Source organism: Motacilla alba, chromosome 9 (genome assembly GCF_015832195.1).
Source record: "Motacilla alba alba isolate MOTALB_02 chromosome 9, Motacilla_alba_V1.0_pri, whole genome shotgun sequence".
Classification (NCBI taxonomy): domain Eukaryota; kingdom Metazoa; phylum Chordata; class Aves; order Passeriformes; family Motacillidae; genus Motacilla; species Motacilla alba.
Window position 1 is genome coordinate 4,281,030 of NC_052024.1, and position 23,532 is coordinate 4,304,561.

Genomic DNA, 23,532 nt, shown 5'->3' on the forward strand with positions numbered 1-23,532 from the left:
GGTCTGTCTGGTCATGTCCCTGAAGGGCCTGGGGGAGATGAGCCAAGTCCTGGCCTGAGTCCCCTTCCTCCGTGCTCCATGCTCGGGGGGGGGTGAGGCTGGGGCTCTGTCACAGCTCTGACCAGAGCTGGGTGTCCCTGGCTGGAGGGACTGCAGGGGGTGGCCAGGAATTGTAAAATGCGGGCCCACCGACGAGGGGAGGGAATGATGCATCTGACTCCATGCTCTCAGAAGGCTAATTTATTACTTATTATACTATATTACATTAAAGAATGCTATACTAAAGAATACAGAAGGATACTTACTGAATGCTCAAAGATACTAATGAAAACTCGTGACTCTCTCCAGAGTCCCGACACAGCTTGGCCCTGATTGACCAGTGAGTCAAAACAGCTCACACCAGAGTCCAATGAAACAATCACCTGTGGGTAAACAATCCCCAAACACATTCTACATGAGCACAACACAGGAGAAGCAAATGAAATAAGAACTGTTTTCCTTTTCTCTGAGGCCTCTCTCTGCCTTTTAGCTTCCCAGAAGAACCCTGGGCAAAGGAATTTTTTCAGAGAATGTGAATGGCACAGCCAGGAAGGGCTGTCCTGGGCCAGAGCTTGCTGAGGAGTGAAGGCAAACACCCCTGCTGCAGCCAGGGGTGCGGGGTGACACGGGAGGTGGGTTCAAAGCAGCAGAAATGCAGGATGCAACACGCAGGGGCTGGGGGGCACCCACGCGCTTGGGTGCAGGGCCCAGCATGGGGAGGCTCTCCACCCACAGCTGGGATGGAAGTTTGGGCCCCAAACAGTTCTCTTCATGCCAAAATAATTTGGCAGATTGAACCCAGTTGGGCTGGCATGGGGATGTTGAATGAATCTGGGTTTCTTTGCTAAGTCTGCCTGGGGTGGGCTCACACAGCCTCCTCTCCTGGGGTGGTGCTTCACCAGGATCCCTGTCTTCTTCTGCCAGTCAGAGGAAGGCCCCTCAGAAATCTGATCAGATTGGATCCCTCCAAGCTTGGTCAGCAGGCCAGGTGCTGGGGACTGTCCCTCTGTGAGACAGGTGTGTTAGAGACATGCCCAGGTCTCCAAGCTGAAAATGAACAGCAGAGCTCATCCCCAGGGATGCTTTGCTTCCCCTTGCCATTCATCCTTCTGGGAGCTAGGAAATGGTGAAATATGGAGTAGATTGGATCAGGTGAACTTGTTCTGAAGCAAAAACCTCTGGGGTTGGAGATTCTTCCTTGGTATCTAATAGGCTTGCTCTGAGGGTGCCTCCAGAGGGGCTTTGCTCAGCCAGAGCTCAGTTTTTCTCACCAGTTCTTGCAATGGAGGAGGATGGCAGGCAGGCAGGCAGGCTGGAGTCCAGGTGTTTTCAAGCTCACTTTGTCTGGAGAGGCAGTTAGAAGTTGGGCTTTGTCCTTGGCCAGATGCTGGTTTGATATGGGACCTTCTCCTTGGAACCTAGGCACGGCCTTGGTGGGAGGCCTGGGGTTTGTGGGCTGCAGGAAGCTCCTAAGGCTCTGTATGAAGTGTGGCTTTACAAAAACATCAGTGTTATTGGAGAAGCCACTTGTCCAAAATGTCCCCATGAAGCCTCACTTAGCATTTGAAACTTTCAGCATCTGTCCCTGGAACACCCAGTCAGTGACCAGGGGTGTTTGATTTATTTTATCCATTCATCACCATCCTAAAAGAATCATAGGCTGAAATCTCTCTCACACTGTAGATGCCTTCTTTGCTCAGAGAAAAAGCTGTGGCTGCCCTGTCCCTGGAAGTGTCCAAGGCCAGGTTGGATGGAGCTTGGAGCAGCCTGGGATAGTGGAAAGTGTACCTCCCCATGGCAGGAGGTGAGACTGGATGGGCTTTAAGGTCCCTTCCAACCCAAACCATTCTATGATTCTTCTCTAGATGCTTCTGTTCCCCCTTGGAGACCCACAGAAATGATCAGGGTGATCTCATTCACTTTGAGAAGTGATCAGGGTGATCTCCTTCACTTTGAGAAGTGATCAGGGTGAGCTTCACTTTGAGCCCGTGCTGAGCTTGCCCCTTCCCCACCACAGGCACTGTGCCTCGGCTGGTTGCAGCAATCTGGGTGTCATCGTAGAATCGTTTAGTTGGAGAAGACCTCTAGGATCCTGGAGACAAACCATTAACCAGCACTGCCTTTCTCCCATGCCTGAGCATCTCAGGCATGCCCAGTGGTGCTGTGGAGTCGGAGATGAGCTGTGGTGAGTGGATGACTTGCCGACAATGCTGTCTCTGTGCTAGTGAAGAGCTCGGAGGGTTGGTGGCAGGCCCCTCGGCACGGGATCCGCGTCCCCAGCGGCATCTGCCCCGCTCCGAGCGCAGGGGGCCGCGGTGCTGCAGCCGGAGAGACTGAGCAGCAGCATTGCTCTGGAAGAGCTGCCCTGAAGAAAGTCACGGAAAACAATAGGAATTGTTCTCTGCCTTTGTTCGCTTTCCTTCCCGGATGTCGGAGGAGATGGAGCCGCGCTCGGCTGCCGGCGGGTGGGCAGAGCAAGCGTGGCTGCCTGCGCTGCCGCCTTGGCACCGGGCAGCCCGCCGAGCCTGCCGCTGCTCCCGAGCCGGGATCATCGCTCCCGGGAGAACTAAAGTTTGACATTGTCACACGAGCGAGCGATAAAACTGGCCGGTGGTTCTCTGTGTCTGGGGGCAGGAGGTTTTCTCATGGCTGCAGATGCTAAAGCCGCTGTTTGCTGCAGGGAGCTCAGCCTGTGATCTCAGCCCAGATTTTCTGCCAGCGCTGGGGAGGGGATTGTGGTGCCCACGCTTTCCCGGGGCAGGCGGTCTGAGGTGGACTGGTGGCAGAGCAGTTGCTGACTGGTCCCTAACCTGGCAGCCATGGGATCATTTCGGCCCAAGCAGCACTGTGCTTCCCATTTTCGATCCCTGCCAGCCCTCAATGGGCCTGAGCACGTGGGGGAAAATCCCTGGGTTTCCTTGCTGTGGCTCTCTGTGCTGCTCAGTGCCATCTGCCTGTTGAGCGCTGGCGCGTGTGGTCACTGCCCGGATCAAAGGGCTACAAGCAAAGGTGGAGGAGGGTTTCCCCCTGCACTGCCAAGGGAGATTCCTCTCCCCATGCCAGAGACAGCCCTGGGGCTCAGGTGTTACTCCAAGGCAGCCTACGGAGAGAGATTACAGAATCAGAATCCCCAAGTGGTTTGTGTTGGAAGCGATATTAAAGCTCATCTGACTCCAGTCCACCTTCCACCAGCCCAGGTTGCTCCAATCCCCATCCAACCTGGCCTTGAACATTTTCAGGGATGGAGAGTCCACAACATCTCTGGGCAACAGTCAGCACAGAGCACTTGGCATGGGGTTTGCTTGGCCAAGCTGACAGTTCCCCACACAGAGCCCCTGGGTGTGTGTGCTCAGCCTGGAGAGCTGCTGATCCTGACGCAGGAAAGAAAGCTCAGGTGTTTCCAAAACCCCAGCTGCTCTGCACAACCCCGGGCTGTTGGGACAAGAGTGGTTGCTGAAGGAGATTAAAGCGCAGGCAGTGAGCATGGAACATGAATGTTGGCTCCTTCCCCTTGGCCTCTGGATTGCTGTTTATTCCCTTTGCAGAGAGATCTCAGCTGAGCTCCAAGCCAAGCAGAATTTTCCCATTGCAGGTGGAGCAGGGCGTCCAGGCAGAGCTCTGGGATCTCCTGCACCGCCACCCAGTGACCTGTAGGCCCCTATCCTGCACTTTTGCCTCCATGTAGACCTGAGATCTACAGAAAGTACCCAGAGCACTGTTCCCACAGTCGGTGTGCTCACGGTTGCCTGGGTTGGATGCTGTCCATCCAAAGCGGTGAGTCTGGGGATCCCGCGGCTGCGGGGAGGTGGCTCAGCCTCTTCAACGGGTTTGGGCACACCGGGGGAAGGTGACAAAAATTGAAACAACTACATCAACAAGGGACAGGCAATAGTGAGAGCTATTGGTCACATGCAGGGCGAAATGAGGGGAGATGCAGCTGTGGGTGCTGCACAGCCCCACCCGAAACAGCTCCGGTGTGGAAGCGTGGTCTCAAAGCCTGTCTTCCCTTGTACTGGTGAAAGTTAAGTGTCTGCTTTCTGGAGCCCTTTCAGAGCCTGCCAGCTCAGCTGCCATGTGTCCTCCAAATGCCGGGCAGGATGCTCAGCTTCCTCCTGGCTGCCTGGACAAGCACATGGACTGCAACCCACTGCCTGCTGCCATGGCCAAAGCGGGCTGGGAGCTCCCAGCTCCTTCCTTCCCTGGGGCTGGCAGTGGGTGTGGGGCCATGGAGGGCTCTGGGACACGAGCGATGCTGGTGGCTCGCCACCGCCTGGCAGGGATTGCTCCCGAAGGCAGCTCCATGCTGGGAAGCTGGCAGCAGGACTTGCTGTGTTGGGGCGGCTTTGTGCTTTTTTTTTTTTTCGGTGGTTTTCCTAAAAACGGTGCCTTTTGCAATCCTCCCGGTCTTTCACAAATCTTTTCCTGGCAGAACCTCTCCAAAACTTCTGGGAATTCAGCTTTTGAAAGGCGTTGGGGTTAAAGACATTTGCGCTTCTGTACAACGCTGACAGGTTTCCTGGTGTGGAGATCTCTTGCCGGAACTGCTTTATGATGGTGGGTTGGACTCAGGGAGCTGAAGTTGCTCCAGGAGACACAGGGAAGATTTTCAGCCTGGGAGAAAGGGCAGAGGGGACAAGGGAGGAGCCTTGGGAACGGCTGAGGATGGAGACCTCATCCCACCATCCTGGGGAAGGTGTTCAGTTGTTGAACCCAAGCTGTGGTTTGGGGAACTGCGATCTGGGATGTCACTCTGAGAACGATTCCCCCCATCCCCTTCATAACTGATCCCAAAGGGCTGATGTCCACCCTGCTGCTCACACAGGTGAGACCAACTCCATGTGCTCGTCACTGACCTCCAGCTCTATCCCTGTGGATGTGAGTGTGGCAGGCTCTGCTGGTGCAGACAGCAGAGTAGACAAAAGCTGGGGACACCATGGGATGGGCATTTGTCCATCAGTTACTTATGGGGTCCCTCAAATCTTTGCCCTTGCTGATGCCTGCGCTGCGTTTCAGGGAAAAATACTTGATGGACTTAGAGGTCTTTTCCAACCTAAAGGATTCTCTGATTATATACAGATGTCAGGAATAAAGACTGAAATGAATAAGGCATGAAGCCCCGAAACATGGCTTTGTGTCTGCAAATAATAAGGAATGAGTTACAGCCTTGGAAGAGCAGGAACGTTCCCCCGTGTGCAGGGTCCAGCCGGTCCCTGGCGTCGACGAGGTGCCCTCCTCACACCGTCCCCTGCGTGAAAGCTCTGCTTGCAGTGGATTGCCTACAGATGGGTTTCTCAACCTTTCCTAACCCAGGGACAGCCAAACCTTTCTGGTGAGCATCCAAGGATCATTTTGTTCGGAGCCACCACATGGTTTTATTTACGCCCCATGTGAATTAGGCAAACGTCTCACTGTTTGTCTCTTTTATTTCATCCCCTCGTGCTTGTTTCTGCACACAGGAATGTGTGCCTGTGTGCTTAGGAGCTATTTTGCAGACCACTTCCTACTGTCCTGGGGACACGGAGCAGGTCCTGGACCCAATGTGACAGCGGGGAGTGATGTGTCCCTGTCCTTACTTCACATCACAGCTCGGCTCCCCAGGCAGGGAGCAAAGCGCCGGCCACTGGCCAAGCCATCTTCTGCCACGCCTGTATCCCCAGCCCAGGGAGGGGGAAAACCCTCGAGGACCTTCACATCCCAGTCCTCACCTGGAGACTGTTCATTAACGTGGCTGAACAGCAGCCTGAGCCCACCATGTCCTCTGTGCTCATCACTGGGGGGTTTCAGTCCCTCCACCTCTTGCCTGGAAGTCACAGTTCTCCCTGTGTCTTGAGGGGGCACCCACAGTGTGTCCTTGGCTCTGAGGATGTCCCCACTGACTGTTTTTTTGGCCAAGAAAGCACAGAAAGGTGGCTGCATCCCCTTTGCAAAACCAAAGAACTCAGAATCTCTGCCAGGACTTTCCCTCCCTCCCTGGACCCTTGCAGAGCCTCAGCAGGAGCCTTCCCCAATTCCATCCCTCGCTCAGGGCAGTTCTGCCAGCTCCCAAAGCCACGCTTAACTTGACACATGTGTGCAGCCCTGGGAAATGTGGTGGCTCTGAGTCTTGTTTGCGATGCCTTCCCCAGTTCCAACCTGACAGGAGCCTTCCATCCAATGCACCCCTCTCTGCCAGGCATGCTTGGAACACCAGACAGACATGCTTGGAACATCTTCCCGTGGCCTGGGGTTCCAGTGAGGTGACTGCTCCCAGTCCCAGCCCTGGTGGGTGCCCTCAAGGCTGCGAGGAGTATCAGGAGGGACTGTGCCTGTCAGGGGAGATGGGATCATTTGTCCTCCTGCATCCCTTGTGTTCACCTCCAGCAGCTGCCATTCGGGGCTGCCGGCTGCCATTTGGACCTCCCAGGTGCCACTCAGGACCCCCATCAACCATTTGGGACTCCCAGGTTTGGTAATGGCTGTGCCCCTGGACACCATCCCTAGCATGAGGATGAGGATGAGGATGAGGATGACAGCAGTGCCTCACCTCTTGCAGAGAGCTCGAGCTCTGTTTGAGCACGATCCTGGTAGAGCCCTAATTTGGGGGATGCCCAAAGGGAGGCTGTTTGGAGGGGGGAGCTCCATGCAGCCCTGCTGGGGCTGTTGGACAGGCACACAGCCACTCTCCAGCTCTGAGACACGGGCACCAATGTTCTGGAGTCTTGGGCTTCATGGGGCTCAGTGCAGCTCCTCTTGGGATTTGGGACCAAGGTGTGGGCACGGTGCTGCAAGGTGACTCCACCATGGGTTGCACTCCTTGGGCTGCACTCTCAGTCCCAGCATTTTGGGGTGAGGACAGACTGACAGCAAACACGGCTGTGGGTCCAGCTCTGGCTCTTCCTCGCTGACAAAGCCCCAGTTTGCGACACAATTTTTGGCGTTTGGTCCTCGCCATCCGCTTTCTATTCTAGCGCTCGCCTTGCAGGACGGCTGTGGGCACGAGGGGGGTGGGAGCCTGTTACAATTGTTTGGGGAATGGAAGAGCCTGGTTCTGCAGCTGGTGGAGCCCAGCGGAGCTCGCTGTGTGCAGGGAGCTTTCCCACTGCTGATGCTTCCCTTGGAGCAGCAGAACCTGGAGGGTCTCTGAATCGGTGGCATTTTTGTGGCAGGGCTGGGTCTGGTGGCTGGACCTTGGGACGGAGCCTTGCCTGGGGCATGGGATGTGCGTCACCTGCCTGGGACAATACTGGGGGAGAAACGTGCAGTTTTTGGGATCTGGCCACGGTGGAGCGGTCCAGAGGGGTCAGAGGGTCGCTCATCCAATACAAGGTGAAAACCAATGCATTTAGGAGCAGGAGGGTTCCCACCCAGTTCTCTCCAGCCAGGGGTGAATCTCTCACCTACTCGCATGTGAGCCCAGAAAAATGAATCACCAAAAAATGAAAGGAAGCAAAGAAAGCAAGCAAAAAAATAATGATTAAAAAATCCCTCCCCAAAGCCGCCTTCCAGAGGGTTGGGCAAAAGATAAAAGCTCTCGGAGGAGCCGGGACTCCTCCTCTCCCACCACCGACCTCTCATTTAAATGTCTGTGTGCAGGCTGCAGCCGGCACTGCCTCGCCGGCCGCCCCGGGAGCCCCCCGGGAGCCCCCCGGCCGTGCCCCCGGCGGCGATGGCCTCGCAGAGCACGGGCGGGGAGCCGGGCAGCAGCAGCCTGGGGTGACGCGGCCCCGGGGAGCGGTGCCGGGGGCTCGGGGGGTCCCGCAGCCGAGCATGCCAGAGCCCCCGGGGCGCTGAGCCGAGCGGGGCAGGGCGGAGCGGACAGCGGGGGGGTCCCGGTGGATGGGCCCCCCCAGGGCAGGCCCCCGATGTCGGCGCCACTGCTGCTCTGGGTGGTTCTGCTGCGCTGGGCCAGCGGCGGGGGCTTCATCCGGGCGGGCAGGACGTGGCAGCACTGCACAGGTAGGAGCCAGGGCCGGGGGGCTGCGGCGGGGCCAGCTGCCTTCACCTGCTGGGACGGGGCTGGGATGCTCCCCGCGCTGCCGGGGCGACCCCCAGAAGGTGTGCCGTGTTTTGGGGGCATGCCCCGAGTGGGTCGGCTCTCGCCGGCAGCCCAGCCCCAGTGTTTCAGCGCTCGGTGATGCCCCTGGGGCTGCGGGCTGCCCGCACCCATGGATGGTGGCAGGGTGCGGGGTCATTCCTGTGCCCGCAGCCCCCACAATGCCAACAGGGGAGCAACCAGCCCTCTGGGAGCTGTGGGGAGAGCTGTGCCTGTCCCTGGTGCACAAGCGTTGTCCCAGGTTCTGCTGGGGGCAGAGGGGAGGGGAAGGACTGGAAGAAGGAGAAGAGAGCCATGAAGTCCCCCTGGGAAGTCCCTCCTGGCCCGGACTCTTCTGTGCTCTGACAGGCACAGCCCCCACCCTGTCGGCAGCAGAAGTTTCCGTCCCACCGTCCCCGGCCGGGAGCCGGCAGCTCCAGGGTCATTTCCCGAGCCAAGGAGGGTCCCCGTGCCCCGGCTCTGCCATCCCATCCCCACGCCTGTGCTGTGTGGGCAGCAAAGCCTGAGCTCAGTTTTGGGGGCTGCTTGGGCCCAGGCTCTGTGTGCTTAGGGCTTGTCCCAGTTAGATGGCAACTGTACTTGCTTTTTGTTACAGCCCAGGTGATGTGAGAAGAAAAGCAGGGACAGATTGGAGAGTTTCTGCCCACTGCCTCCTCCCTGAGGCGCTCCAATATCTCTGGGAATGTCCCCGCTGTCCCCAGGCAGCCTTGGCTGGAGGGGTCCTGGAGGTGCCAAGGCCCCAGCATCATCCTGGGGACCCCAGCATGAGGCCCCCTGACACCACCTGTGCTGCCCAAGCTGGGCTGGAGCACCCCAGCTGCCCTGCCAGCCTTAGCAGTGATGGGCGTGGGAGGCAGATCTTTGGATTTAGGGATTTGGGTTTGGTCTTAGGACTTGGCCCCTTCCTGGTCCACAACCTCCAGCCCCAGCTGAGCTCTCCCCCAGCTCATCCTCAGCATCTCAGGGGCAACTGGGGGCTCCTAAACCCCTCTGCAAATCCAAGCCTGAGTTCAGCTTGTACTTTTTGCTGGGAAAAACAGGAACTGGCCGTTGCCCGAGTGATGCGTGTCTGAAATAAGCTGTTCCAGTTCAAACTCCCCCACCAGGACTTTGCTTTAGGAGCAGTTTAAACCAGCAGTGGGGTGGGCAGGGGGCACAGAGAGCTGCCAGGGTGGGAAGGACCTCACCCATCTCCCTGCTTTGGTCTGGATGGAGCCGCATGAGCAGATTCCTCCTTGCTCTGCCCACCTGGAACTGGGCTGGCTGGGCTGTCTGGGGGAAGCGCTTCCCTCCTGCAGCTGGTTTGGATTCAGACACACAGCCCAGCCTTGCTGGCTGCTCCCTCCTTCCCAGCCCTCCTGCTGCGCCCCAGCAGCCCGGATTTATTAGTACAAATTGGAGCTAAAAGCCAGGTCTCAGCGGGGTGGGACGGAATCGGGGATGTTTAGCGCAGCTTCATCTCTCGGGCACCATCTCCCTTCCCTGCCCGAAAAGCATTCAAAAATGGGACCAGGAGGGTCCAAGGCCAGGAGCGGTCCCCACAGCCGCTCCAGCCCACGATGTTGGGCCTGGCGGTGTTCCGTGGGGTGGCACTTTCTGGTGCTGTTGTGCTGCGTGCTCTCACCGGGGTGATGCCCTGGGGCTGGGCACGGCGTTCTCTTCTCTGGGGAGAGGGTAATTATTTATAATGAGTGGTTTTGGTGCCTGCCGGGAGAGTGCGTGTGCGTGTGTGCAATTAGGGCTGCGTTGGGAGAGCCTGAACGGCACCGGAGGGGCGGAGCTGTCCCCACTGCCCTGCGGACAGGGACGGGGACGGGTGGCTGCCCTGAGAGCGGGTCTGTGGTACCGGGGCTCTGCCTGCTCTGCCTGCTCTCCCGGCTCCGGCTGCGGCTGCCGGTGCCGGCGGATCCCGAGGAAGCTGCCGGCAGCCTGGGGCTGCCTGGCTGGCAGGTCCCAGCTCCAGTGTCAGCGCTCGGAGCTGCATCAGCGAGACGGTCCTGCACGCTCGGCGTTCCTGCTGTGGCGATGGAGATGCCAGCCTCGTGTCTGAACGGCAAATCTCGCCTCTGGCCCTGGAGCAGGGGCTCGGGGCAGAGCCCGGGCGAGGACCGGCAGGCTCCTGCAGCGCGTCAGCCCATGCCGCTGCTCAGCCGGCGCCGGGGTACCCCCATCCCCCAGCGGGGATAACCCCTCCGCTGTCTCTCGGCACAGACCTGCGCCCGCTGGACATCCTCTCGGAGGCGGTGCCGGCCGGGGCGCTGGCCCGCGGCATGCGGGTCTTCCAGGTGCAGGGGCTGCGCGGCTTCCAGCTGTCGGCGTCGCGGCCCCGCGCCCTGGCCTTCCCCGCCTCGCGGCTCTTCGTCCACTGCGACCGCTTCCCCGAGGAGTTCTCCATCATCGCCACGCTGCGGCCGCTCCGCCGCCCCGCCAAGGTGAGCGCGGCCCCGGCGCGGCCCCGGCGCGGCCCCGGCGCGGCCCCGCCGGTGCCAGCCCGTGCCCTCCCGCAGAGGAACGAGTACATCTTCACGCTGATGGGGGAGGAGAGCCCCAGCGTCCTGGTGGGGCTGCGCTACGCCCCCGACAAGCTGCACTTCCTCTTCTGGAGCCAGGAGCGCGCCGGCGGCTGGCAGACCCGCGTCACCTTCCCCAACGTGTCCCTCTCCGACAGCCAGTGGCACACGCTCATCCTGGCTGTCTCCGGCCAGTCCTTCTCCTTGACGGTGGACTGCAGCGTCCCCAAGGACGTGTAGGTTGGGGGCAGCGCTGGGGGGCTCGGCGGGGCGGGCGGGGTGATGTTCTTCCACCAGCATCTCCCCTGGCCGGCAGTGGAAGCTGTGAAATTGTCCTCTTCTGTGAAACGTCTTCTCTGCCCATCCCCAGGGTGGTGGAGACGCCATTTCCAGCTTCGCTGTCGGTGAGGAGAGCCAGCTTCTACCTGGGCAACAGGCGGAGAAGGAAAGGCGTGTTCACGGTAGGCGCCCCGTGGTGTGGGCCGGCCTGGGCTGCCCAGGTGGGCTCAGGAGTGCTCGGGGCTGGCTGTGGGATGACCCACAGCCCTCTTCTCTCAGTCCGCTACGCTGGCAGGGCTTGGGCCACGGCGCAGGAGGCAGAGGCGGCCGTGGGTCCCTCCCATGTGGAGGCACTGCAAGGCAGCTGCTCCAAGCCCCGTGCCAGCGCTCCCCTTGCATCAGCTGTGAGATTGCCCCAGCTGGGCATCTGGGAGCTGACAGATGTGCACGAATCCCGTGGACACTTCTGCTTCCTAGGAGGGAGGGCAGCAAGCAGAAGCCGGGCAGGAAATCCAAGGCACGGATTGCCTGCAGCTCCCGTTCTGTGGTCTGCGGGACTCGGTCTCCATCCCTCTGCTCCCACTTCCCCAGGGCTTGCTGAGACAGCTTGTCCTGCTGCCAGGAGCCGATGCCACCCCCCGGATATGCCACGCCGTGAACTTCAAAGTAGCAACGCTCTCCGTCCCCAGCGTCCTCCAGGATGTCCCTGCGAAGCCAGTCAGCAACGAGGTGCTCAAGTACCCCTACGGTCAGTGCCCCACGGCACGGCTCTGCTGGCCCCCTCCACCTCTGGGAGGAAGGGTCTGGGCAAGGGGCTGGGAACAAAGCAGGAGCAGAGGGGAGGAGGGTGTTCCCGTTCCCAGCACTCTCTGTTTCTCAACGTGTGCCTTGGGATCCCTGTCCAAAATCTCCCTGAACGGACAGGGTGGCCCTGCCTGGATCCCTGGGCTCGTGTCAGTGGCACCACACAGGGTTTCTCCAGTCTGTGGCTTCCCAAATTTGTGCTGGGATTCCCTTTTCCCCACTGCCTGATGCCCATCATCAGGATGAGACCAGGACATTTGCCCCTCCTGCCTCTCTGCTCCTCCGCTGTGCGCACTAAGAGGCTCCTGCCTCGCTGCTCTCCATGCCCAGAGACTGACATGAAGGTGACCCTGGGGGCCCGGCCACGCTGCTCCAAGCAGGAGAAGGCTCAGTTCTGGTTCAACGCCTCCCGGCGAGGGCTGTACCTCTGCAACGGCAGCACCTGGCTCTCCATGCTGGAAGGTACCCCTGGGGAGGTCCTGGCACTCTGGGGGAGGGAAGGAGGCCCTTGCAGCAGAGCAGGAGCTGAGATTTGCCCTCGAGACCACTTTGGGACAGGAATCAGCCGCAGTGAGGGGCTGGGGTGTCCCCCTCTCTCTGCTCTGCTTGGCCAGGCTTGGCTTTGCTCTCAGTGCCCACAACACTTCCAGAGCACCTCTGGATTCAAGTGCCTCTGTGCTTCTCCACATTATCTGTCCCTCCTGGGAATTTTATGGGCAGGATGAGCTCCTGACCTGTCTGAGCAGGACAGCTCACCCCATGGAGAGCCATGCTCAGGCTGTTGGGTGCTGCCCTAGTGCTGAAGCATTTGTGAGAGAGATAAGGAGAAACAAAGAGACGCCTCAGCTGCCAGAAATACAGGGGGTGACTGGGAGGCTGGCAGACACAGGTCTCAGTGTCATCCGGCCTCTGGTGGGACACTTTGTAAGGAAATCAGTGGGAGTACCAAGGTAGGAAAGGCAACCAGAGCCTGGGTTGGATGGCTGTTCTTCAATAATGACATGGATTTTTATCCACTGGCACTCTCACTCACTCCAGGCTGTCTTCCCAGGATCCCTGGCGAGGACATGGAGGATGGGATATATCCCTAACTGAGCTGTCCTTCCCTTCCCTCCTCTCCCAGCATTTTTCTTCTGCTGATACCCGTGGGGTGGGTTTGGATGAGCCATTTGTTCCCCACAGCAGCTAGCAGTGACTGGACCCCTTATCCTTCCCTCCCTCTGGAAGCCATCAGGATTGGCGTGGTGTCCTTGTTTCCTCAAGGAGAGCTCACGGTGGGGTCCTACTGACCTGTGCCCCTTGGTGCCACCAACGCTGCCCCTTCTGCCATTCGTCCCTTCCAGTGCCCATCTGTCTGCTATCAGGGCCACTCTGGAGGCTTCTGCTTCAATTTCTGGCACTAATTCTGTCTTAGTCTTCTCCAACCTCTCCTCCTGCTGTCATCTCCTCCTTGTTCTCTTGAGGATAAATACACCAAAGTGATCAAAAAATCTGTGCCATGGGGTTCTTTCCTGCTCCCAAGGACACAGGCAGGGATGGATGGGGCTGGATGTGCTGCAGTCAGCCTCTTACCACCCCCAGTGGCACCAGGACCTTCATTTGCCCCGCAGAGCTCTGCACAGCAGCAGGTGCCACTGAGCCAGGGTCGCCTCATTTCTCTTCACAGAGAAAAGCAAGGCACGGCTCTGCCCAAGAATATTTCTGGGTTTCACATTCTCTGAACCTCAGGGAAAGAAAAAAAACAATTCTGATCTCATTTGTGCTCCTGTGCTGTTCGCAAGTGGAACGCATAGTGGAAGATTGTTTACCTGAAGGGAACTGGTAGCTGGATTCTGGTGTGAGTGTTTTCATTCACTGACCAATTGAATCCACGTGTGTGTGTTTGTGTGTCCTGGGACTGTCACACGAGCTTCTGTGCAGGTGAGTGCAGTTGAGTGCTTGGCAAATTCAGTTTAGACGGAATGTTATATAGTGTAATGTAGTATGGAATAATATAGCATAATGAAGTAATTAATTAGCTTTCTGATATCAATGGAGTCCTCCTCGCCATTCCTCTCCGTCGGAGGCAAAAAATATCCACGATAATCCAGCCCTTGTGGGGCCCCTCTGCAGCTAAAAACCACCTGGTTTTAACCTCATCCCTCTTTTTTGTGGGCTCCCAGTCCAACACAGGCTGGACTACGTGGAGGAGTACCAGAACCTGGTGACCAACTCGGAGACGATGGGCGTTGAGGTGTTCACCATCCCCAAGGTGGGGCTGTTTGCAGCCACAGCCAACCGGCTCACGCCCCCGGGATCGGCCATCTACAGGTGGACTGACGGCAAGTTTGTGCACTACCAGAACATCCCCACCCACCAGGCTCAGTCCTGGAAGTATTTCACCATTGGGAAGAAGGTGAGGCTGCCAGGAAGGTGCCCCCATGTTTCAGTGTATTAAATTGCAGTTGCCTGACACAGATTCTTGGAAGCCTGGAGTCTTGGACGTGGTTTAGAGAATACAGGGAGCTGCATCTCAGAGATCTGCTTGTGGTCTTAAAGAGCCATCAGGGCCTCTCGAGACCCACTGAGTCCAACCTGCTGCATTTTAAAACTCTCTTGCTCTTAAATTATTCCAGGACTTCAGAGCTACCTCTTCTCCCCTGGGCAATCTGCCTTGGGGCTTGAGCAGAGGATTTGCCTGGTTCCTCTCCCTGGGAAGCTACTTATCACTTTGGAGGAAGCCAGGAAAGCCATCTGCTGACAGCCAGCTCTGTGCAGGGCTCCCAGGGAAGCTGGGATTGTTTCCCCTCTGTCGTGACCCGTTCTGGCTTTGTCCCCAGGGGGTTTCTCTTCCCACTGAAGCTGTTTCAGGAGATGTCCCGAGTGGGCTCCCTGGGCTGGTGCTTGCAGAGAGAGCAGAGCTGGGGATTCACCTTTTGTTCGGGGGCAGGGAGACAGCACAGCACAGCCCTGTCCTTGGGGGTGGCTGCTCCTTGGCTGAACAAAGCCCTGGTCCTGTACAGGCTAGGAGGCAGGAGACACCCCCACTGACTCTTTCCTCTCTGTGAGCTGTGGCCCTGTGCCTCTTTGTGGCCCAGACTGGGCCATAATCTCTGCTGCTCCACCTGAAGGACGCTGCGGTGGCACAGCACGACAGAGCTTGGATGTGCTCCCTGCCTTGCACTTGGCCATCTCTGCTGCTCCACTCTTGTCTCTTACACTTTCACAGGGGTTTCTTGGTCTGGAGAATGTTTTGTCTCAGGGAATTGTTATCGTTATTGTCATTGTTATCACTACCATACCTGCCTTTTTTGTTCTGAACCACCTTTGCTTACAGGGGGTTTGTCAGCTGAACCTCTGTCCTTCCCCAGTGCATTTCATGTCCATGCTCCCCATTCCTGGGGCTGGAGGGCATGAGTGCAGACAGCTCAGCTCTTCCTCCCCTTGTCCGAGAGCTCCTGGCTGCCAGTTGTGCCCCTGCCACGCACAAAGACCTCCACAGGCCACTGGGTCCCTGTCCCCACTTTGTGTTGCTTGGGGACAGCTCAAGGACCCCGGCCAGGGCCATCTCATCCCACACCAGCCACCTCCATCCCACCTCCCTCTGCGTTTTCTTGCCCATGCTCCTTTGAGAGGAGAAACCCAGGCCATCCTGGCTTTTCCTTTTCCAGATCTTCCTGGCAGTGGCGAATTTTGAGCAGGATGAGAGGGGCCAGGAGTTCTCGGTGATATTCAAGTGGAGCCGCAGGAAAGCGAAGTTCATCACGTACCAGCGCATCCCCACGCACAGCGCCAGGGACTGGGAGGCCTTTGTCATCCAGGGAGAGGCTTTCCTCGCTGTGGTCAACCACAGAGAAGGTACCCAGCCCTCGGTGTTCCTGCAGGGTGGGGTCTGGGACCCTGGCGGTGCCCTGCTCAGAGCAGGCTCCCCGTGCGTGCTCAGGAGGGCAGGGGAGGAGAACACTCAACACCAGGACACCAACGCCTTGAGAGGGGAGAAAAGCTTCTGAGCAAGCGGCTGACACAGTGATCCTCTGGGTTTCTGACTGCAGGGGACAAGGAAGGAGTGGGGACGGGGTCTGTGCTGAGTCTTTCTGCTTATTTTCCTTTTTATCCCCAATACTACGTAGCCTGGTAGTGCCACAGGTTGAGCCTTTTGTGGAGCCAGATCCTTGGCCTTGTGGGCGCCCAGGAAACTGAGTGAGAGCCAGCTGACCTCCCTCCCTGGATACCCTGCCGACATGATCCAGCCTCCTTGCCCTCCCCGGGGAGTTGTTCTGGGCTGGGATGTGTGCCCCTGCTTGCCAGCACAGCCCTGGCTCTGCGGGCTGCTCCCAGCTGGGTTCAGATGGTGGCCAGCGGCTCCTTCCCTGCCATCAGGGCTGGCTCGGGGGGCATCAGCGCCTCTGGCAGCAGGCTCAGAGCTGGCAGCAGGTTGCTTGGGCACCCGTGGGCTGGGCTGGAAAGTCCCTGTGTCACCTGCTGGACTCCATCAGGGCCAGTTGGATGGGACCTTCCCTTGTGGCAGTTTGCCAGCCGTGCACATCGCACAGGGGTTCAGACCATCGTGGCCAAGCTAAACTGGGGATGTTTCCCTCAGAGGGGACCGGAGGTTCAGTCCCTGAGGAGCTGCCACTTATCCATGCGGCCATTCCCACTCTTCCTGCAGCCTTTCTTTGCCCAAGTCCCTGTTGCCATGAGGATTTAAAGCCTGCTGGGTCCCACACAGGTGTGAGGTGGAGATGCTTGAGCAGAGCCCAGGAGCTGGATGGAGCACGTGCTTTAGGGCAGGGGGGAGGCCCCCGATGTCAGGAGCTTAGGGATGTAGGCACACAGTTTGTGGTGGTTGGGATGGGGCTGAGCCTCATCCCCAGTGGGCAGAGCTGTGAGCAGCAGGTGAGCAGCACTGACAGCAGTGAGCCATGGAGTGCCCAGGGGCACTGAGCAACCACCAAAGGAACAGAGGGCACACAGGGGCACTGCATCAACATGAGGGGATAAAAGGCTGGGCTAAAGCACAAGAAGGGCAGCCCCTTGCAGCCTTCTGTGTTACTCTTTTGGGGTTGAAGCCTTCTGACATTGTGTGGGGATACTCTGTGTATCGTGGCCATCTCAACTGTGACATGTGCTGTGGCATGGGAACACAGCTGGGACTGGCCCTACTACACAGGGCCACCCTGTGACAGCCAGCAGAGCTTGTCCACCCTGGGATGCTGGCAGGGAGCCTCTGGAGTGCTGCTTGTGTGGGGATAAAGCCCTGCCTGTCCGTCCTCTGCCAGGGCTGCCACAAAGCTGCTGAAGCTGTTGGTGTGTTCCATGGGATGGAGGCTCCAGGAATGGAGACACTAGGAAGGGATAGAGAGGGTTTTTAGGTAGGGATGGAGGCTGTCGAATCTCTTTGGCTACTTCTTGGGGAGCAACAGGTCACTTGCAAACAGCCTCGTGACCTGATGGCAAATATTAATGTAGCTGAGCCTGCTTTGGGGTCTTATTTCCTACAAGAAGCAGGAATTGCTTTCCCTCATGGTGCACATCTGTCTCTCCCAGGGAACAACCACAATATAGACAGTGTGATATACAGGTGGAACCCCAGGACAGGGCTGTTTGAAGCTAACCAGACCATTCCTACGTCCGGAGCCTACGACTGGGAGTTCTTCACCATCGGACCATATTCCTTCCTGGCTGTGGCTAACACATTCAATGGCACATCCACTAAGATCTACTCACACATCTACATCTGGCTCAGTGGCTCTTTCCAGCTCTTCCAGTCCATCCTGGTAAGGCTTGGCCACTGCTCCTCAGTCCCCCCTCTGTGTTTAGACGGGGCAGCCACATCCAGCTTCTCATGGCCTCCTTCCCCACAGACGTTTGGCGCAGCTGACTGGGAGGTTTTTCACATTGGGGACAGAGTCTTTCTGGCTGTTGCAAACAGCCACAGCTATGACAGCGGGATGCCAGCACCCTCCAACTTCTATGCCATCAACTCCTCCATCTACGAGCTGAACATCACGGCCCAGATGTTTGTTAAATTCCAGGACCTTCTCACCTACAGGTACCTGTGCAAGGGTTTGGGGTGCTCCTCGGTCTGTGTCCTTCCCCTGAGCAACTCAAAGGGCTCACAGAATCCCAGAATGGTTTGGGTGGGAAGGGACCTTAAAGCCCATCTCATTCCACCCCCTGCCATGGGCAGGGACACTTTCCACTAACCCAGGTTGCTCCAAGCCCCGTCCAACCTGGCCTGGAACACTTCCAGGCATGTGGCAGCCACAGCTGCTCTGGGCAGCCTGTGCCAGGGCCTCTCCTCTTTCAGTTTAAAACTGCACTTGCTTGTCTCCTGGAGGGTTCCTGCAGGCTTCACACTCCCAGGGACTGAAACTGGTGGGGAGGGTGATGGGTGATGGCTCCTTGGCACCAAACCCCAGTGGAAGCTGGGAGAAGGGCCTAGATTTGGGAATGAGGGTGGATTTCTTTCAGGAGCTGCCTGGGAAGAGCAGGGTTTTCTGTGTGTCCTCAGGGTGTCAGAGATTGGGGTGGGGTGGCCACACAGGGATCATCTCACCGGCCCCTCTGCCCGTTTCACCCCCAGTGCCCTGGACTGGGAGTTCTTCTCGGTGGGAGACGACTCTTTCCTGGTGGTAGCAAACTCCTTTGATGGCTTCACCTTCTCTGTTAACAGCATCATCTACAGGTACTGCAGAGGGCAGGCCTGGGGGGCTGGGGGGCTGCTCCCAGCAGGAACAACCCTGCACGGGCACAGCCTGCTGCATCTGCCCAGGGAGGACGGGTAGGACCGTTCCCTGTTTTCGGGCAGGGATGGGAAGCCCCGGTGAGGACATCCCCCCCTGAAGCACAGCGGGGAGGTGGGAGGTGGCAGCCCCATGCCCCAGCTCCCCTGCCCTTCCCAGGTGCCCGCCCCAGGCCCCAGGAGCTAACTGCCTTCCCTGTGCAGGTGGCAAGGCTACGAAGGCTTCGTGGCAGCCCACCAGCTCCCCACGGTGGGCTGTAGAGACTGGGAGGTGTTCCACACCGCTGAGGGCTCCTTCCTGCTCTACTCCAGCGCCAAGGAGCCGCTCTCCAAGGTGCTCAAGCTGAAAACCACCTGAGGCAGCTGAGACACGCCCTGCTCATCACCAGGACCAGGGCAAGCTGGGCTGCCAGGTGGAGAGGGACCACAGAGCCCGGGAATGCTGCAGCACCAGCCGGGCAGTGGCTGGCTGTGTGCTCTGCAGGAAGGGAGGAGGAGGAGGGGGGAGCTCCAGGGCTCGCTGCAGCCTTGTCCAGGGGCTGTTTCTCCTAGGAAAGCTCTGCTACCACGCTCCAGAGCCATTTCTACCCAAGGTTGCTGGAGCCCGGGTGCATCCCCTGGCTTACCAGAACCATGGTGCTTGGCAATTTCCAGTCCCCAGGAGGGACCCAGAGCTGCCAGTAGCTGCGGCCAAAGCTTGCACAAAGCCAGGGAAGAAGAGACAGAGCAGAGCATGAGCTGCTGGGATGGGTGCATGGCAGAGAGGAGTGAACATGTGAGAAATGGCAGAAAAAAGTGTGTCCAGGCTTGGCTCTGTCTGCCTGGGGCTGTGATGTTCCTGAGGACCATCTGGTTGGACGTTGCAGCCGTCCTTCACGTCACCTTTGTGCCACTGCCACCGGTGCCTGCCCACCCTCCCACTCTGCCACGGCTGGCTTGGGTCTCCCTCAACAAGTGTCGTGTGTGTTGTACAGACCTGTTGGTGTGTTCCAGGGCCAGTGCTGGTCCTTGCTGGTCCGTGCACCTTTGCATGGGGTTAGGGACCCCTGAGAAAACCTGCTTTGCATTTGGACCCATCCAGCTACCACGGGAGCGGGAAAAGCCCAAACCTGCTTCAGGTGAAACTGTGGCCTCTTTTCTTTTCCTCACCTTTGCTGGCGGGGACTCTTTTGCTTAACCAGAGCTCTAATAAACTGTGTGCACCCAGCCTTTCTCCCACATGGGTAACCAGCTGCTCTGCCTGTGGCAGAGGCATCCCTTCTCCCAACAAGTCACCCCTGAATGTCCATGGCCATGGGTAGCCTGGTGAGGACAAGGTGGTCCTGAGCACAGGAGTGTGCTGGGGTGAGGGTGCCCCTCTGTTCCCCCCACCCAGGACCCACTGCCTCACCTGAGGGTCCCAGAACACCTCTCAGCCTTCCCCAGAGCCAGGTTTCCTGCTGAACTGGGCCACCCACCCTGGCACTGGGGAGCACTCAGGAGGTGCCAGCCCCATCAAGATTGGCTGGGGGTCACAGCCTGAGCCTTTCCAGGGCCCAGACCTGCAGGGTGAGCCTCTGCATCCTTCCCTCCTCTCGCTGTTCAGTGCAGCTGACTCTGCCAGGAAGGACCATTTCTCCCTTGTGAGAAAAGGGAGAATTTGATTTACTTCCATCACTGAGCTGTGAACAACAACTCTAATTCAGCCCTGAGAAGGGCAAGATAAGGCAAGACCAGATGTATTTGGGCAGCTGGTCCCTGCTCGAGATTCAGCTGAGGGTGGGAGGGGACGGCACCTAATGGGAGTTGCGCTGGTACATTGAATTTAGGCTGGCCTGCTTTGGGAGAGATTGAATTAGGATAACCCCCCCAAGCACCACAAGCGCTACCACCCTCCCTGGACACTCAGCTCCCAGCACAGCACAAACCCTGAGGGCTTTTCCTAAGTGCAGGGCTTTATTGAGGAAACAGAGGTTTGGAGTTCTCCTGGTACTGAGGGCCCTGGGGAGGATGTCCTGCCCTTGGCAAGGCTGATGCCTCACTGGAGCCAGGATGGGCTGACCCCTCTGCAGTGACCCTCTGCACCCCAGGGACCTCCTGGCCCCACAACCCATCTCTCCCAAGCACAAGCGTGTGCCTGGGGCTGCATTCCCTGCGGGCCCAGCTCTGGCAGGGAAAAAGGGTCTGCTGGGGCTTTGTCCCCAGAACCTGGTCACCATGGGCAGGCCCACGCACAGTGTCCCTGGCATCCCTCCCCATGTCGTTTGCTCACGCTCAGTCCAGCGTCGCTGGGGAGGGAGGATGGGTGGCAGGGCTCTGAAGAAAGCACTGGAAAATCCCGCCGAGAAGAATGAAGCCCGTGGCTGACACCCAGCCCTGCCCTACAGGGCGGTGCTGCTGGTCCCTGCGTGGGCCTGGGCGCTCGGCAGCGGCCCCGGCCGGTCCCGGTGCCCGCAGGAGTCCTCGCGGTTGTGCCGCACGTAGCAGACGACGTAGACGACGACCATGGCGAACCAGCCGAACATGGTGACGAACATGGCCACGTCCGTGGTCCTCTGGCGCACGCTGCAGAAGTTGGCGCCCGCGTCCAGCACCTGGAGCAGCGGCTTGCCCACGTACTCCTGCCGCGGGGCCGTGTGGCAGGTGATGTCCCGGACGGAGTCGAGGTCCAGCCGTGCCTCCCAGAGCACCTCCTGCAAGGCGCACTCGCAGTGCCAGGGGTTGTTGGCCAGCCGCAGCTTGGCCTTGAGAGCCAGCAGCGCCTCCTTGGGAATGCTGCGGATGCGGTTGCCGGAGAGGTCGAGGCTCCGCAGCCCGGCTGCCACCCCTCTGAAAGCCGCCCTGTCGATCTTCTCGATGGCGTTCCTGGAGAGGTCGATTTCCTCCAGGTGAGAGAGGTGCCTGAAGGCGTTGCTGGGGATCCTGGTTATGCTGTTGGCATCCAGCTTGAGGAACACCACGTCTCTGGGGATGTCCTTGGGGATCTCCTCCAGGTGCCGGGAGCTGCAGAGCACAGCCTTGGCCCCTGCCCGCTCCGTGCACTGGCAGCTGGGGGGGCAGGAGCTGCCCCAGGGGATGCAGAGCAGGAGGCAGAAGAAAGCCTGGGCCGTGCTGGTGGCTGGCGCGGTGCTGAGGGTCATCTTGCAGGCAGCCAGCTCAGCATGGCCGCTGGCAGCTCCCCGGGCGTGGCAGCAGCTCCCGGGCGGCAGGACGGCCCCTGGGCGCTCCTGCAAGGCCTCTCCCGTGGCCGAGGGGAAGCTGTGGGTGGAGGGGATGTGACACGGCCTTATTTCCTGCAACACATGGCTCGTGTGTGATGTGCCCTGGCGAAGCGGTGACAGGCTGGGCTCGTGCGACTGGAGAACGAGAGTGGAGCGACACTGGCTGTCTTTCCCAGGACTGCTTAATTTGGATTAATTAGAAATAGAAACCCCAGCTCCCCTACCGCTGTCTCTGCAGAGACCACCCCGCTGGACAAAGGGAGCTGCCAGATGGGGTGTGGAGACGGGCTCGGGAGCCTCTGCCCCATCCTGCTGCCAGTTTCCAGGGGGATGCTGTAGTTTGCTGCTGGAGAGCAGCAGCAGTAAACCCCTATCTCACTAACCCTGAGTGTTTAAAAAAAATGATGAGTCAGACTCTAAGGACCATCAGACTGATTTAATCATCACCAGGGTTTTAAATAACAAGATGTGGAGCTCTTTTGCTTTCCCTTCCCTTCTGGTCTGTGAGCTGGTACAAGCCAGGTTTCCTCGAGTTTCACCAAAGAAGCGTTCGGAGGTGAGTTCGTTTTTTTTTAAAGTAAACAAAGAGTGTGGTTCGACAGCCTGGCTCTGGGGGTGGGAGGGGAAGGGAGGAGCCACTGCCTAGCACAGTAAAAGGGCTGATGCAGGAGCCCCAAAGGACACCCCAGTGCTGAAAGGGGCAAGGCAGGACGTGAAGCAGGTGGGACACCTTTCCTCTGCCTTTGGTGCTGCTCATGTCCCTGCTGCTGCTGCCTTGGCCAGCCTGGGAGAAGAGACCCTCGTGGAGGGGAGATCTGGGAGGCAAGGGAACATTTCTCATGAGAATTAAATGTCCCATGTGATGTCACTATGGGCACCAAGTTGTGGTCCCTCTGGTACCAGAATTCTTCTGCTAATGGCATTCCCCTGGTGACAGCAGCATCCCTCAGGTGTGCCCGTGCTCAGGGTGCCACAGAGGGAAGCTCACACCTGAGGGAAGCTCACACCTGAGGGATGCTCATACCCGAGGCATGCTCATACCTGAAGGACGCTGTCTGCAGCTTTGCCCGCAGCCCTGCACACAGCAGTGGATTCTGCCCCGGGATACGAAGTTGGGCTTCCCGGGAATCCCTCTGGCCCTGCAAAATGCCCCGGGCTCTGGCAGCTCCGACAGCTCCGTCTCTCCGGGGAACAAGGAAATGCGATGCCGGTTCCCCCGGCGTGGAAGGGCTCCGGGGGCCCCCAGGAGCCGCAGCCTCCCCGCTCCCGGGGCTGTGCGGGGGAGATGCTCCGGCCCGCCCCGCTGCCCTGCCCTGCCCTGCCCTGCCGGGGCCCCGCGGCTCCTCCGCGCAGCACCGCCGACCCCCAGCGCCCCCGCTGCCCCGGAGCCCGGCGCTCGCTTACCGGCTTGGCCAGGGCGGCTCTGCTTCTCTCGGGCTTCAGGTTCGGTGCCGGTGCGGTGCCGGTGCGGTTCCGCCGGCCCCACCTGTTGCCGCGGCCGCTCCCGTGGCGCTCCGGGCCGGGCGGTCCCGGCGCGGCGGCCCCGGCGGTGCGGGATGGGGGCCCCGGGCGGTGCGGGATGGGGGCGGTGCGGGATGGGGGCAGGGGGAGCAGCGTGCTGGGACAGCCGGGCAGCGTCCCCAGGGACTGCGGGAGGGCGGCCGCGCCGAGCGCGGTGTGCAGAAACTGAGCGCTGCTAATGAGATTTCCGCCGGTTTTTGGAGGCTGCGGTCCGGCCTGCGAGTCTAGAAGCTTCATCAGCTGCTGTAGGGCACGATCGTCCCTCCCCGGCCGTGCCCCGGCCTGGAGGTGACGGAGACCAGGGGCAGACGGCGGTCCGGGAGCGATGGGAGAAGGTGCCGTGCCAGCGCTTGGGAGCACAGCTCCCATTGCAGCTCTGCGCGGCTCCAGTCCTCTCGAGCAGCCGGCTCTGCTGCGAGGTGC

At 59.2% G+C, this 23,532-nt stretch overlaps 2 protein-coding genes across 4 annotated transcripts; one reads left to right on the forward strand and one right to left on the reverse strand.

Moving 5' to 3' along the window:
* The first annotated feature begins 7,648 nt into the window (after positions 1–7,648).
* TSPEAR (thrombospondin type laminin G domain and EAR repeats) lies at positions 7,649–19,887 on the forward strand. Of its 3 annotated transcripts, XM_038145903.1 has the most exons (12): positions 7,649–7,974; positions 10,283–10,503; positions 10,579–10,817; positions 10,952–11,042; positions 11,452–11,608; positions 11,995–12,126; positions 13,827–14,059; positions 15,315–15,501; positions 17,191–17,420; positions 17,508–17,695; positions 18,230–18,331; positions 18,593–19,887. In XM_038145903.1, exons 1-12 carry the CDS (start codon positions 7,881–7,883, stop codon positions 18,744–18,746), a joined length of 2,028 nt encoding a protein of 675 aa, XP_038001831.1. In that variant the 5' UTR covers positions 7,649–7,880; the 3' UTR covers positions 18,747–19,887. The 3 variants fall into 3 exon arrangements, with proteins under 3 accessions (XP_038001831.1, XP_038001830.1, XP_038001832.1); XM_038145902.1 differs by having other exon boundaries at positions 10,283–10,817; XM_038145904.1 differs by lacking the exon at positions 11,995–12,126 and having other exon boundaries at positions 10,283–10,817.
* Positions 19,888–20,027: 140 nt separating this feature from the next.
* On the reverse strand, positions 20,028–23,478 carry LOC119704604. Its single transcript, XM_038146084.1, has 2 exons — positions 22,993–23,478; positions 20,028–21,723 (listed from the first exon to the last, which is right to left on the reverse strand). The coding sequence occupies exons 1-2, from the start codon at positions 23,476–23,478 to the stop codon at positions 20,749–20,751; spliced, it is 1,461 nt and encodes a 486-aa protein (XP_038002012.1). The 3' UTR covers positions 20,028–20,748.
* Positions 23,479–23,532: the final 54 nt, after the last annotated feature.

Excerpts from the sequence above, each read along its gene's own strand:
- TSPEAR (XM_038145902.1), top strand. The coding sequence starts at position 7,881 with ATGTCGGCGCCACTGCTGCTCTGGGTGGTTCTGCTGCGCTGGGCCAGC. Across the intron at positions 12,127-13,826 it reads CTGGCTCTCCATGCTGGAAG|TCCAACACAGGCTGGACTAC; the intron begins GTACCCCTGGGG and ends GTGGGCTCCCAG. Across the intron at positions 18,332-18,592 it reads GTTAACAGCATCATCTACAG|GTGGCAAGGCTACGAAGGCT; the intron begins GTACTGCAGAGG and ends TTCCCTGTGCAG.
- LOC119704604 (XM_038146084.1), bottom strand. The coding sequence starts at position 23,478 with ATGGGAGCTGTGCTCCCAAGCGCTGGCACGGCACCTTCTCCCATCGCT. Across the intron at positions 21,724-22,992 it reads GAGCCGCCCTGGCCAAGCCG|TCGCACGAGCCCAGCCTGTC; the intron begins GTAAGCGAGCGC and ends CTCGTTCTCCAG.